Source organism: Myxocyprinus asiaticus, chromosome 2, assembly GCF_019703515.2.
Source record: "Myxocyprinus asiaticus isolate MX2 ecotype Aquarium Trade chromosome 2, UBuf_Myxa_2, whole genome shotgun sequence".
Taxonomy (NCBI): domain Eukaryota; kingdom Metazoa; phylum Chordata; class Actinopteri; order Cypriniformes; family Catostomidae; genus Myxocyprinus; species Myxocyprinus asiaticus.
The window spans coordinates 27,541,638-27,554,884 of NC_059345.1; the positions used below are offsets into that span (position 1 = coordinate 27,541,638).

The window sequence follows — 13,247 nt, forward strand, 5'->3', positions numbered from 1 at the left end:
GGTGTGTGTGTGTGTGTGTGTGTGTGTGTGAGTGCGAGAGAGAGAGGTGGAGCATGTGTGATCACCTGTTGCCACTACCAAGCAGAGATGCTGTTAGCTTTCTGAAGATCAGCTTTCTCAGTGGAAAAATAGCCATCCAAGCAGGGTATTTCAACCTATTTCGTTGTAGCCAGTGCACAAAAGTCTTTCACTATAGAAACCGCAATCTCCTCTGCCATTTTAAACAGCAGGTCCTCTCCAATGTGAAAAGTCCAGTAAGAGGTAAGCGCCTTGAGTTAGGTAATTAATCAGTCTGTTTTGTCCCTCAGCTCTGATGAGCCGTAATGCTGAAGTTGTTAGTTTAAAGCCGTTTAAAGCTATTTCTTAGCTTTAGTAGTGTAGTAGTAATACAAGCGATCACAGAGCTGTTGTATGTAAACACTGGCTGATGCGGATTCACTTCACGTCACCTAAAAGGCTCATATTACACACAAAAATGATCTTTTGCCACAACCTGCTGGCTAACATATGTCCAATATATATATATATATATATATATATATATATATATATATATATATATATATATATATATATACATACATGTAAAAAGAGACACATAGAGTATCTCATAACACATATGCACTGCTCTTACACTTTAGTTTAGAACGGCACGGACACAAGCGGAGTGATAGACACAGTGAAGCGTCCGAGTGCTGATGGTGTGAGACCATCAGTGCACATGGAACGTTTCTCGTGAAATCAGATTCGAGGACTGGAACTAACTGTTGTGTGTGTGTGTGTGTGTGTGTGTGTGTGTGTGTGTGTGTGTGTGTATATAGTGTGTGTGTGTATATATATATATATATATATATATATATATATATATATATATATACACACACATACACCGATCAGCCACAACATTAAAACCACCTGCCTAATATTGTGTAGGTCCCTCTTGTGCCGCCAAAACAGCGCCAACCCGCATCTCAAAATGGCATCCTAGATAAACTTATGATGATAAATTGTCCACTCTGCTCAAAAATTTGTAGAAGCCATGCGAGTCATGACATGTTTTCTTTTATGGTCGATTTTAATGGCTTTGATTTGAATCACTCATTTCACTTACATCAAAGAGGGTCACATTACAATTACTATGTTTTATGGTGGAATTTATATTAAAATTACCAACCAACTGGCGAGTTATATTTACATGCCAATGCAGATTTTTACTTGCTGTACATTTGTCATTTGGTAAGTATTAATTCTGGACCCTGTATGTGTGTTTGAGAGAGGAGTGAAAGAGTCACTGGCCTGTAAACACTGTGCTGATTATAATTATAATGTAATATTCCAGTAATATTTTGAATAAGAAGATAATACTACCATTCATTCACCTTTCTCCCATTCATAGGATTTGCTTGCAAGATTATTTCTTGATTTATTGCTCGTTTGCTGTGTACTGAAAGTAGGAGTTCAAATCCTCAATGTTTTTTTTTTTATTTGTTTTTTGTTTTAAGGTTTTGGGTATATTTGAAGAGCTTCATCCCTGAATTCATTGTTTTATGTCTTAGGACTTTTTTAAAATGTCTGATATCATTTAACTTAAATAAAGACCCATTTGAATTCACAAAACTTGTCATCAGATCTTGTGGTCATTAAAATTAGTGTTTCCTCTCTTATGTTTCTCATTGAAGATACAAAAAAAAAAACCAATTTTGTCTTTTAAGTTGTACTTCCTTCAGTCAAGATTAGACGGTTGTGATTCATTCAACACAGTTGATTGTTTTAGTGCCCCGATCTACTCTATCAAACATTATTTACGTTGTTTCCCACTGGATAACATTCTTATGGTCACGCAAGGGATGGACATCATAGTAATATATGAAGACTACCAAAGGTGACTGGCGTAAATGGCAAGACTTGGACGTGTGAAGCTTACAGCTGTTCTCTTCATTTATTTCCATTGGCCCTTTTCATAGTCCCACTTGGCTGAGAAGCTTTCCACAGGGTTCACCTACATGTCCAGCATCTTCTTCACCTGCATAGCCTGCCATTTGTCATCAAGGGTGTGAGGATAAGGGGGATACAAGGCAAGTTTTTCCTCTTTAGGGAGATTGTTCCAGTGTCCTTTCTCCTTCTGCTTCAGGCTCTTGTCTGCAGCATTGAGGGTGTCCTGGTATTGTCTGTCAGGTAGAGGAGTGTCCAGACGGTCCCAGTACATGGGCAGAGACATGTCCACCTGCTCTGTCAACTCCATTTTTCCCATTGCAATCCAATGCTGGCGAGAGGAGGTAGATTCAGCGCCATCGCCATGTTGCTAATATTCCCTTTTTCTCTCTGTTTCAGTTTATAAATCCGAAAATCCAAGCGTGTTTCTGTCCAGGCCGTGATCCTCGTTGCCAGATGTATTGTCACACACACGGGTTATAATATTAAAAAAAAACTCCTTTATTCTCTTTTCTCCACATACATCAATCTCTTAACCCTTAAGCCTGGTTTATACTCGATGCATCCGCAGTAGCGCGAGGGAGCACCTCAGATCCTCAATGTTGATTTTTCTGATGTTGATGCTCTTTATTCTGACTGCAGTACAACAAATAATTAAATGTCTCAAATGCTTGCACAGTACCAGTTACACTAGTGCAGATCATTTGACAGAAGTGCATGGTTGCTATTTTTAAAAATGATAGAGAAGTAATCATTGCTTGGTAATCCTATTATAGACTGTTTCCTCTGTGCTTTACTATATGAACAGCACTGTTCAGCATGACTCCTGAGTTTGCTACAAAGGCAGACATGCTGTCACAGCAATACTGGGGCCCACTGGTTAGGGGGCCTGGTGCACGTGCAGCCTGGCCAAGCATGGGCATTCTGGTCACAGCTGATGGTCCCTTCTGTCCTCTTTCTCTCTTTCTCTCTCAGGCATGCCACACGGGAATGCGCTCATACATTTACAATAAGAATTCTCTGATTGGCTCGCAGGCCGAGCACGGTGGCATGAGGACCTACTTCTTCAGCGCTGACACGCAGGAGGACATGAATGGCTGGATCCGGGCCATGAACCAGGCCGCACTGATGCAGAGCCACGGCGTCAAGAGGTCAGTCACCTCCTCGTACACTCCTCCTCATACTTCACCTCCTCTTCTCTCAGGGCTGGTGAATACTGTAGAAGTATGATTAGTATCTGCATATTCTATTAAAGATGGTTCATGCAAGGTTAACCAACAATATCATAGCCTAAGATGTTTCACACCCTCATGATCGAATCAAATGCTGATAAAAGAAAAAAGGCCCAGCCCAACATTATGTGCTGCATCACTAGAACATAGTAATGAGTGTGGTAATGCTTATACTTATTAAAAATACATTTATTAAAAATTCTGACAACGAAAAACGTCGTGTTACTCTCAAGTTTTGATCCCAAATGTTAACAGGCATGGGTGCCTGCAGCTGTATGGCCATATGCACTCTGCATACCATGAGCGCTCCAACTGACCTGAGAAATATTTACTCACGATATTTCATCAATTATGATGTGTGTCCCGTATTTCTGTTGGCTGTTTAAAAGAACTGCCGATGACCAATTTGCAAATGAATAATTATTTTGAGTCGGTTCTTTTCAGTGAATTGGTCAAACAGGCTTGCAGAACGATTAGTGATTCAGTAAAATTGGTTCAGAGTGCTCTCTTACTGAATCATTTGAAGTGGTTTTCACACAGTAAAACAGTATCTGGATATTTACGAACACGGAGAACGAACAGCGCTGGATACAGTGGAAATTTACCTACAATCAACTGAAACAAAAGGCTGTCATTTTGAGAGTAACTTTGAGAAACTTCAGCTAGTGCTGTGTTCATGTGAACAAGGGGCTGTTCAAACTGAATGTGTTTTTGCGTAGGTGCTGTTTTTCAACCATTTTCCATGTAAACATTCGATAGATGGATGCCTTTTGACAACTGCACAATTTTTTGCTGTGTTTTTAGGATCTCTCATGGGAACGCTGCAGTTTCAGAAGCCGTGTCAAGTTTAAAATAACTTCTTCAACTGAGAAAAATGCGTCTCGAGACACCTGCGTTCTGCTCTTTTCGTAGTTGTGCGTTTAGCTTTTTTAGTGTGAGAACACGTCTGTTCTGAATGGCTACTGGAAAAAATGTTTTAGCCAATAGTTTAGCCACCAGAATTGAATGCTTCGGTGTTGTTGTTTTTTTGTTGTTGTTTTTTTTTAAATGCATGCCCCCGGACCCCCCTAGATATAAGGTTTATGAGGCAGATTTCTGTGCGTACCCTCAGATTAAATTCTGCAGGCGCCCATGATGTGCACAACACATGTGCACATGGGGTAAGCCTAAAGAACGCCAGTAAAGGTGTTTATGTGCAGAGTGAAATCGGTGTAAAATTTTACATGTGCTGATTTAAACTGTTTATGACCTTTCCAAGATTTAAGAACAATGTTTAAGGCCATAAATAGAAAGAATGGGATTCATGACCATTATATGAGCATTGTCTGCTTATTAAGCATGATCGGTATAAGAATGTTAATGTTAATGTGCTCTTATGAAAGTTAAATGTGTTGCAAATGAAGTTGTCTTTAAGAAGTGAAAAAGAAGTCAACTCAAAACATTAGCTTGAATGTAAATCAGAAACAATGGCTCAGTATTGTTCTCTCCACTTCTTATGAACTTCCACTTTTTAACCCTCATTACTGTCACTTAAACTTCCACTCTTAATTCTCTGATATTACAGGTTCCTTTGCCATAACTTTTGTGTAATAATGTAGTGACTGATATTTCCTGTATGAGAATTTCATGCACAACAGAACTAAAGAGCTCTTTATGGTTTTCTGCACTACTGTTATGTTTAATTGATCTCAGTGTGAATATCAAATGACATAATAAGAAAAGCTGTGCTAATATGTGTGTGTGTGTGTGTTAAAATTGTATTTTTTAATCACTAACCAACTGAATCACTATCAGTGCTCGTGTCATTCATATGCTGTATACTGTATGATGTATTCTATTGATTATGAAGCCCATCTCTGATCCACAGATCAGAAGTATGAGAGCAGGTCAGCGTGGTATAGTCACTTATTTGCTGCTGTTGCAGAGGCACAGTGCCATGGCTGTAAGTATAGTTTGACACTGCAGCTCTGGGAGGAGGACCACTGCGGCATGCTGCAGCCAACAGACTATGGGCCACCAGCCCAGAACAGAGCACTCAGCCTGGGGCATGATGTTATTGTACTGCCTCCCTGCTCATCATTTTCATGAGTGCATAGAGGGTTAGTCCCTAGGGCTTTCATTATAGCTGGGCTTTTACAGTTCACATAACATTAGAGAAGGTGCTTTATAACTATGAAGGTGGTGGTTTATAATGCTGTTTTTGGTTGGTTGGACAATTTTAGTGCTACCTCTGGGGTTTTGTATTTGTTGGACTTGCTTTACACAAGCATGTAGGTTGTTGGCATGCTGCTTTATCAATCTGATCAATCTGATGCCAGATGCCAGGCAACCTGTCTGACCATGTGCAGGGTTAAAATTCACTGTTAGTGCTGTATTACTGTTTTGACCTTCTGCCAGGGGTCTTTCAATGGAATCCTGTACCTAATACAACAGCACCATCGAGTGGTCAATTTATGGCATTAAATGGCAAGACTTTGTAACTTGAGCTGCTTTATGAATGGGATTTTTTATAGTTGTGCTTAAGTGTTCTGATGAATTTTAAACCCCCTTTGGTTTTCTTCTTAGTTTCCTGAATATGCTTTGAATATTGACTTTTAAAATAATTTCTAAATGATTAAAGCCAAAATGGTCTCTATACAGAAGTCACCTTTGTCAGTCACATGGTGTATTATTTTTTAAGATTTATGCAGATAATCATTGGGCTGAAAATATAATAATAAAATAACAAGCTAAGATAAATTATATACTTTTATGTAAACTGGTCTAATAAGGGTCAGCTAATGTGACCTAGTGTACCACCTGAGCTATTGGACTCAAATGAGCAAACTTGAGTAAAAATGCCACCCTCAAGTATTTATTTAGAACAAAAAACATCTGTCTGTATCATTGCAACTGAACTGCAATCACGATAGAAATAGGACAGAACTTTACACAGAGAGGGTTAGTAATTTTATAACACTAAAATCATTGCAACACATATAATGTTTACATATTGTGGCTACACTTTTGAAAATGTGTGTATTTTAAATGTTTATGGACTGGCCCTATTCACTTCCATTGTAAGTGCTTACTCTAAGCTTACTCCCATTAAATAAATGAGGGGCGAGACTAATAATAATTTTTTTTTTCAAATGTGATAATCAACATTATGCCACAATCCTAATCTTTTCTTTCTTCTATTAAATAACGCTCCTTCCTTTGTCCCACAGAGAGGCAGAAAGAAGCTCCAAACCTGAGCAGCATTCAGTTCCTCAGACCAACCACTCCAGCAGCACCATCAAAAGTTCCTCCCAGGCAGAGGGCCTCCAGCAGGCACCGCGAGTGGAGGTGGCAGAGCTGAGGCCGGAGCGAGACGGGGAGGAGTGCTATGTTTACAGCAAGGAAGTCCTGGAGGATCCTGTCCAAAGCATCTCCCCTGGAGAGATGGAGATGGAGGGGCTTTCCCAGCCATCTCGCCCACCGTCTACTGTGCCCACTAACAGGAACGGGCTGCCCTCCTCGAGCATGCCCCCTGATCAGAACGGGAACGTGGTGTATAAGAGGGGTCTCGTCCCCCGCACAGACACAGAGAAAAAGGTACAGAGGAAAACAGCACTGGCTCAGGTGGAGCACTGGGTGAAGGTGCAGAAAGGAGAGCCCAAAAGGTCAGTTTTGTTGTAGACATCTTTATGATGCGCTGTAATAAAGCAAATGCTAGAAAATAACACTTGGTGTTAAATGCAGCTACTCATGATGAAACTTTGAAAACTAGCGGTTATTTCTTTGTATAGGCTTCAATTTACAACTTAGTTTCCTCTTAGGAAGGAGGTCCCTCTAGTGGCTGTGATATGAATACAATAAATATTAAAGGAGCAGTTCACCCAAAAAAGAAAATTCTGTCATCATTTACTCACCCTCATGTCGTTCCAGACCTGTATGACTTTCTTCAGTGGGATACAAATGGAGGTGTTCTATAGAATGTTTACGTTGCTCTTTTCCGTACAAAGAAAGCCTATTGTGACCAGAGGCTGTCAAAAAAAGTACTGTATAGTTACAATAAAATTACTATACAATTTATGCACTACTTTATATTCCAAATCCTCTGAAGCCATATGATAAATTTTGATAGATTTGTCAAGTTGTTATTTGGTGAAAATTATTTAGTCCACCTTGGCTCTGCAAATCTCTTTTGTAAATGCCCATTTTCAACTAGCTGTGTCAAGAAATGTTTTTACCAGGTTTCACGTCAATGTCATTAATGATGCTGAATACTGAATCACAATGCAGCAAGTTTGAATATGCGGAACTGTAAATGAGATAAAAGAGCTAGGGTGAATAAACGATTTTCTTTCTTTTTTTTTTTTTTTTGGATGAACTGTTCCTTTAAGATTTTTAAAGGTGTTTTTTTTTTTTTTTTGTTACATTAGAATAACTCTATATGGATTTGTCGTATTATTAGTATCCCTACTAATGCATGTTATTATTGTGCATGTACTGTGTAGAATAAAATGTAAAATAAACAGTAAGAAACTTAAAAATAACAGTAAGCAACCAAATTACAGCCATCCCACTACTGAGTACACCCTTCCCAGACGGACCCCTCCTCTCCAGCCTAAGGCCACCATGATGGATGCGTACCAGTCGTTACCAAAGACCACTCGCCACCACTCCGGAGGCGGTTCCCCCCCTGTTGCCCGCAACCTACCCAGTGACTACAAGTACGCCCATGACCGTCTCAGTCACTTTCGAATGTCCACTGACGAACGGTTGGCCACTAAAGAAGGGATGGTTTGGCAGCTGTACGAGTGGCAGCAGCGTCAACAGTTCCGCCACGGCAGCCCCACAGCACCCATCTACTCCGGGTCTGACTATATGGACACGGCAGCCTTCAGGGTCACTCTGGAGATGCCCAGGTCCATATCTGTGCCCCCATCACCGTGTGAAATACCCCCACCCGGACACCCCTCCAAATCCCTGTCCCCTCGCAGGCCCCACACTCCCGCCGACAGGGTGACGGTGCGCCCGCTGGATGAGTTTGCCACCATAGACACACCCAGCTTGGGTTCTCCCAGAGGAGTGTGTTCCCAGATCTCAAAGGTAGGGAATGTGGACAAGTTCGCATAATCTCACAATTCTGAATTACTTGTGGCGAGTTCTTCGCTTTAGTCAGACCACAGGAGCATTGACCACCAAAGGCAAGAAGGGTTATGGGAAATTGAGTGTGTGAAATAGCCCTCTTGTAATTTCCCTCTACTCAAGCTTTGATTTGGACTTTGTGCCAGAATTCACACAGTCTGACTCCCAGGTGCAGAGAGGGTGTGTTTCAACAGTATTTTTTTGTTGTTGTGTTTATGTGTGTTTAGCTGAAGTTCCCTGTGTGACAAATAGTAGCATCTGTCGGCTGCACCCCCCACATGAGAACGCCCCTCCCAGCACCACATTCACACGCGGCATCAGTCAGAGAAGCCCCTGTGTGTCTTACAACTTAACATACTGTCACTATCATTGCTACTCTGCATACGTTAGGAGTCGTGTGAACTCACTAATTATGTGCTTGAAACAGAAAGATTCACAGAAGCTGTCAAAAACCAGAAAGAAGAAAACACGACTTCAATGACAGAAACATTATACCACAAAGAACAACTCTAACCCTAAAGAGCATTGAAGGTTTAAATAGGTTAATTTTAGAGTACTCTGTGACTCATAGGATGGAGTTTGTTTCATAGAGCTGTTTTATAGACTTCCATGGAGGATCTCTTAACTGTGTTTAGCTGATAAGGTTAGCCAAAGGCTAATCAAAGCACCCAATAAACAGCCTCAGCAGTGGCCTCTTTCTTCTGATCTTGTATTTAAATAAAAAACATATTATACAGCAAAAATGCAGTGCCGTGGGATTAGCGTTTGAAACAGAGTGTACAGTAATATGCTGGTAGCAAACACATTTTAGGAAAGCAGGTTGACGATAATTTATGTGTAGTTAATTAAATCTCTTGTTGTTTGTGTCCTTTTGAGGTGCCATGATGGGCCTGGATGAAGAATTTTGTATGTTAAGCAAAACTGTCAAATCTTCGAAGCCCCGTGGCATTTGAAATAAAGCATACACACTACTTTCTTAGCTAAAATGAACAGATGAATGAGTAAAAATATGCTCTGCTGAGCATTAGTTCTGTGTGCTAAACTTCGAAACTGACTTTTACGTGACTTCAAAAATGTGCAGAATCTGTTAAAAAAAAAATAATAATTTTGAGAGTGAATTTTAGGACTGCTGTTTCTTCATGTAGAGTTAATTAGGGCTGGGTGACAGGACGATTTAATCAGATATCGCAGATGAGACAAGTGCCCTGATGGCAATTGCAACAGTCATTGACAGATGATGACCGACAACATCGGGAAATTATAAACCATGAAGCTGGGAAGTTGCCAAATATTTCAAATAATAGCCTAATAGTTACCATGCATGTTTTTTTTTTTTTTTAGTGTAAGGGTGGTTGTGTCTATTTTCACTGCTGACATTCTCTAAATTAGCATGAAACATTTTCCATTGCAGTTATAGCCTATACTTTAAGCCCTGATAAGAATTGTCACAAATACGTACACTATGGCTTCACTACTCGGTAAAAACTGCACATATATCAGAAATGGAAAAGACATCATTGTAAAATGTCAATCAAACAAAACTTAAAGGACTAGTTCACCCAAAACTGATAATTCTTTCATAATTTACTTACCCTCATGCCATCCCAGATGTGTATGACTTTCTTTCTTCTGCCGAACCATTTAGAAGAAAATCATCTCTGTAGGTCCATACAATGCAAATGAATGGTGATCAAAACTTTGAAGCTCTAGAAAGCACATAAAGGCAGCATAAAAGTAATCAATAAGACTTAAGTGTTTTAATCCATGTTTTCTGAAGTGATCCAATCGGCTTTGGGTGAAAACGGACAAAAATAGAACTCCTTTTTCACAATAAATCTTGACATCAGCAGTCTCCTTTTGTGATTTGAAGCTCGATTACACTTCACCTAGCACCATCTAGTGCTCTGCGCACACGTCAAGCACTAGGAAGTGTAATCAAGCTTGAAATCATGATCGTGCACAGAGACTGAAATAGCGAGATGTACAGTGAATAAAGGAATTACATTTTGGTCTATTCTCACCCAAACCCGATTAGATCGCTTCAGAAGACATGGGTTGAGTTTGGAATGGCATACTACCAATTCTACTCTTAATACTTTTGCCATATATGTCTATGGCAGAAATAGTAAGAGTAGTATGGTAGTACGCCATTCCGAACTCGGCCATGGATTAAACCACTGGAGTCTTATGGGTTACATTTATGCTGCCTTTATGTGCTTTTTGAAGCTTCAAAATGTTGGTCACCATTCACTTGCCTTGTGTAGACCTACAGAGCAGAGATATTTTTCTAAAAATCTTCATTTGTGTTCTGCATAAGAAAGAAAGTCATACACATCTGGGATTGCATGAGGGTGGGTAAATGATGAGAGAATTTTAATTTTTGGGTGAACTATCCCTTTAATAATACTAATTAACAATAAGAAAAGAATGAGAGTGATGAAACATCTTAATTCAAAACACATTTCTATCTTGTGACATCAACTATATATCATTCTCTCTATAACAAAGCAATACCTTTCCAAAGTTTTTAATTTGCATAAAGGTGCTGTAAGTGATTTTAACCATTCTGGAACATCCACGAGACTGAGCTGTTTAATTTTACATGCCCCCTCTTTTGAAAATCCGCCCTCCAAAGATAGCATTGAGTCACTGAACAGTAGAGCAGCAGAGCTTATTCTCATGGTTGTCAAACATGGCCCGTGGTCACATTTTTGTTTGCTACACAGAGACTGGTGAGATATCTCATTATTTATTTAATGAGATATTTATTTATTACTTATTTCAGTGATATCTTTCAGGAAGAAGGAACTTACAGCACCTTTAAGCTGAATATAGGCCATCAAATTAATCTAAAGTTGGACAAGTTTTTTAAACTATGCCAAATAATGTTATCGTTAAAGTGGCGGTGGGGGCTGGGAGATGGGTGGACGAAGTAGTCGGTTACTGTGTTGTTTTCTATTTTTTATTTATTTATTTTTTTTACTGCAAACATTCAGTGTACTTTTGTGCCTTCACAGACTTCACAACTAGAGAGGAGATCCATGCCAACTATGGGCTACATCACACACACAGTCAGTGCACCGAGTCTGCATGGAAAAACGGTAAGACTTACCGCTACAGAAGCTTACCACTTTCAGAAGAAAACATTCTTCAGTGAACTCAAAAAAAGAAGTTGTTTTCAAGCTATCATAGGCAAACATAGAAGATGTGCTTGGTAAATCACATTTCTGCCAAGAGCTTTTTGCTTTCTAGTTAAGAGACTTCAGTGAGTTAAGAGATTTCATTAAAGCCTGGCAATTACAGTTTGCCTCAGTCCACTCCAATTGGCCATATTTCACAACATATTGGCACCACCCTGGTGGTCACCTCCTGAAGTGCTTTTTCTCCGTCTCCCCGCTGTCCTGCAGCTGGAGGAGTTGACCCTGCTGCTCATCCAGCTCAGGAGACACCAGGCCAAGATGGCCAGCGTGCACAGCAACGCATTCACACACCTGCAGAACCAGCACAACGGCCTCGCAGGCCCCAGTTTGCAGGTCAGAGGGTCACATTCTCCCCTCAACCCACCCTCAGCCCCCCATCTGAGCATATCATTCCCCTCCTTCCCTAACCCCCATACTGTGCTCATCTGTGCAGTCGTGTGCTGTTGGTTCTAGTTGTGATTGCGTTGGTTTGGTGCTAGTTCTCCATTAGCATGGAGTCTGCAGTAACACATGCTATAGCTTTGGCTGCAGAATCTGATATAACAACCTGTTTTGTGTTTTTGAAGATCTTATCCTCTGCATTTTGCATTTTGTTTCATTGAAATTTTCTTGTTGTATTTTGAAACTGCTGTTTTGACCCTCAGGTTGTTAATAGCATGTTGCTTGTTGACTTGCCTGCATTCACATGATTGAATGTTTCCATGAAAAGCAAACATATTGAAAACATTACTAATGTACTGTACTTGCAGTATATGCAGTTGTGAATACATGTGAAGTGTGTCAATGAATAGTACCGATAGAAAGAATAAACAATTAATAAAAAAGATATTACTTAAAGGAATAGTTTACCCAAAGATGAAAATTCTCTCATCATTTACTTACCCTCATGCCATCCCAGATGTTTATAACTTTCTTTCTTCTGCAGAACACAAACGAAGATTTTTAGAATAATATCTCAGCTCTTTTGGTCCTTTCAATGCAAGTAAATGGTAGCCATATATCTGAAAGCTCAAAAAGCAGATAAAAGCAGCATAAAAGTAATCAGTTTGACTCCAGTGGTTAAATCCATATTTTCAAAAGTGATATGATGTGTGGGTAAGAAACAGATCAATATTTATTTAATCCTTTTTTACTATAAATCTCCACTTTCACTTTCAGATGTGAAAGTGAATCTAAATAGGCGTCACGTGACTTTCAGATGTGAAAGTGAAAGTGGAGATTTATACTAAAAAAAGTACTTTAATATTGATCTGTTTCTCAACCACATCTATCATATCACTTTTGAAGATATGGATTTAATCAATGGAGTCAAATTGATTACTTTTATTCTGCTTTTTGGGCCTTTAGACAAATGGCTACCTTTCACTTGCATTGAAAGGACCAACAGAGCTGAGATATTATTCTAAAAATCTTCGTTTGTGTTCTGCAGAAGAAAGAAAGTCATAAACATCTGGGATGGCACGAGGGTAAGTAAATGATGAGAGAATTTTCATTTTTGGGTAAACTATTCCTGTATGGCCAGTTTATACCAAGTGTGCTGTGACAGTGACGTAAACCACAGCCCATTACTGAAATGCAGCGTAAATGATCCAGATTTATGATCCTTGTACACGGAGACCAATTTTATAAGCAGCTTAATGTTTACAGTATCTAGATTGACTAGTTTTAATGGAAACATGAACCAAAAGTATGTCTTACTGGATGGTTCGTTTTTTTCTGCCAAAACAAAAATGGCTTTATCGCAGTGAAAGTAAAAATAATGATGGGA

At 39.6% G+C, this 13,247-nt stretch overlaps 2 protein-coding genes across 20 annotated transcripts in view; one reads left to right on the forward strand and one right to left on the reverse strand.

Annotated features, from left to right (window-relative positions):
• The window catches only part of LOC127450491 (pleckstrin homology domain-containing family A member 7-like), a 163,877-nt gene that overhangs the window by 121,449 nt on the left and 29,181 nt on the right, over positions 1-13,247 (forward strand). For 12 of the 19 annotated variants that reach the window (XM_051714720.1, XM_051714666.1, XM_051714709.1 and 9 more), the window contains 5 exons: positions 2,908-3,083; positions 6,374-6,808; positions 7,706-8,240; positions 11,297-11,380; positions 11,687-11,812. In XM_051714720.1, the coding sequence (XP_051570680.1) occupies positions 2,908-3,083; positions 6,374-6,808; positions 7,706-8,240; positions 11,297-11,380; positions 11,687-11,812 (1,356 nt within the window). The remainder of the gene's footprint in view (positions 1-2,907; positions 3,084-6,373; positions 6,809-7,705; positions 8,241-11,296; positions 11,381-11,686; positions 11,813-13,247) is intronic. The other 7 variants (XM_051714730.1, XM_051714747.1, XM_051714755.1 and 4 more) reach the window with 3 other exon arrangements.
• On the reverse strand, positions 1,981-2,340 carry LOC127450706 (cytochrome c oxidase subunit 4 isoform 2, mitochondrial-like). Its single transcript, XM_051714997.1, has one exon. The coding sequence runs from the start codon at positions 2,249-2,251 to the stop codon at positions 2,000-2,002; it is 252 nt and encodes an 83-aa protein (XP_051570957.1). The 5' UTR covers positions 2,252-2,340; the 3' UTR covers positions 1,981-1,999.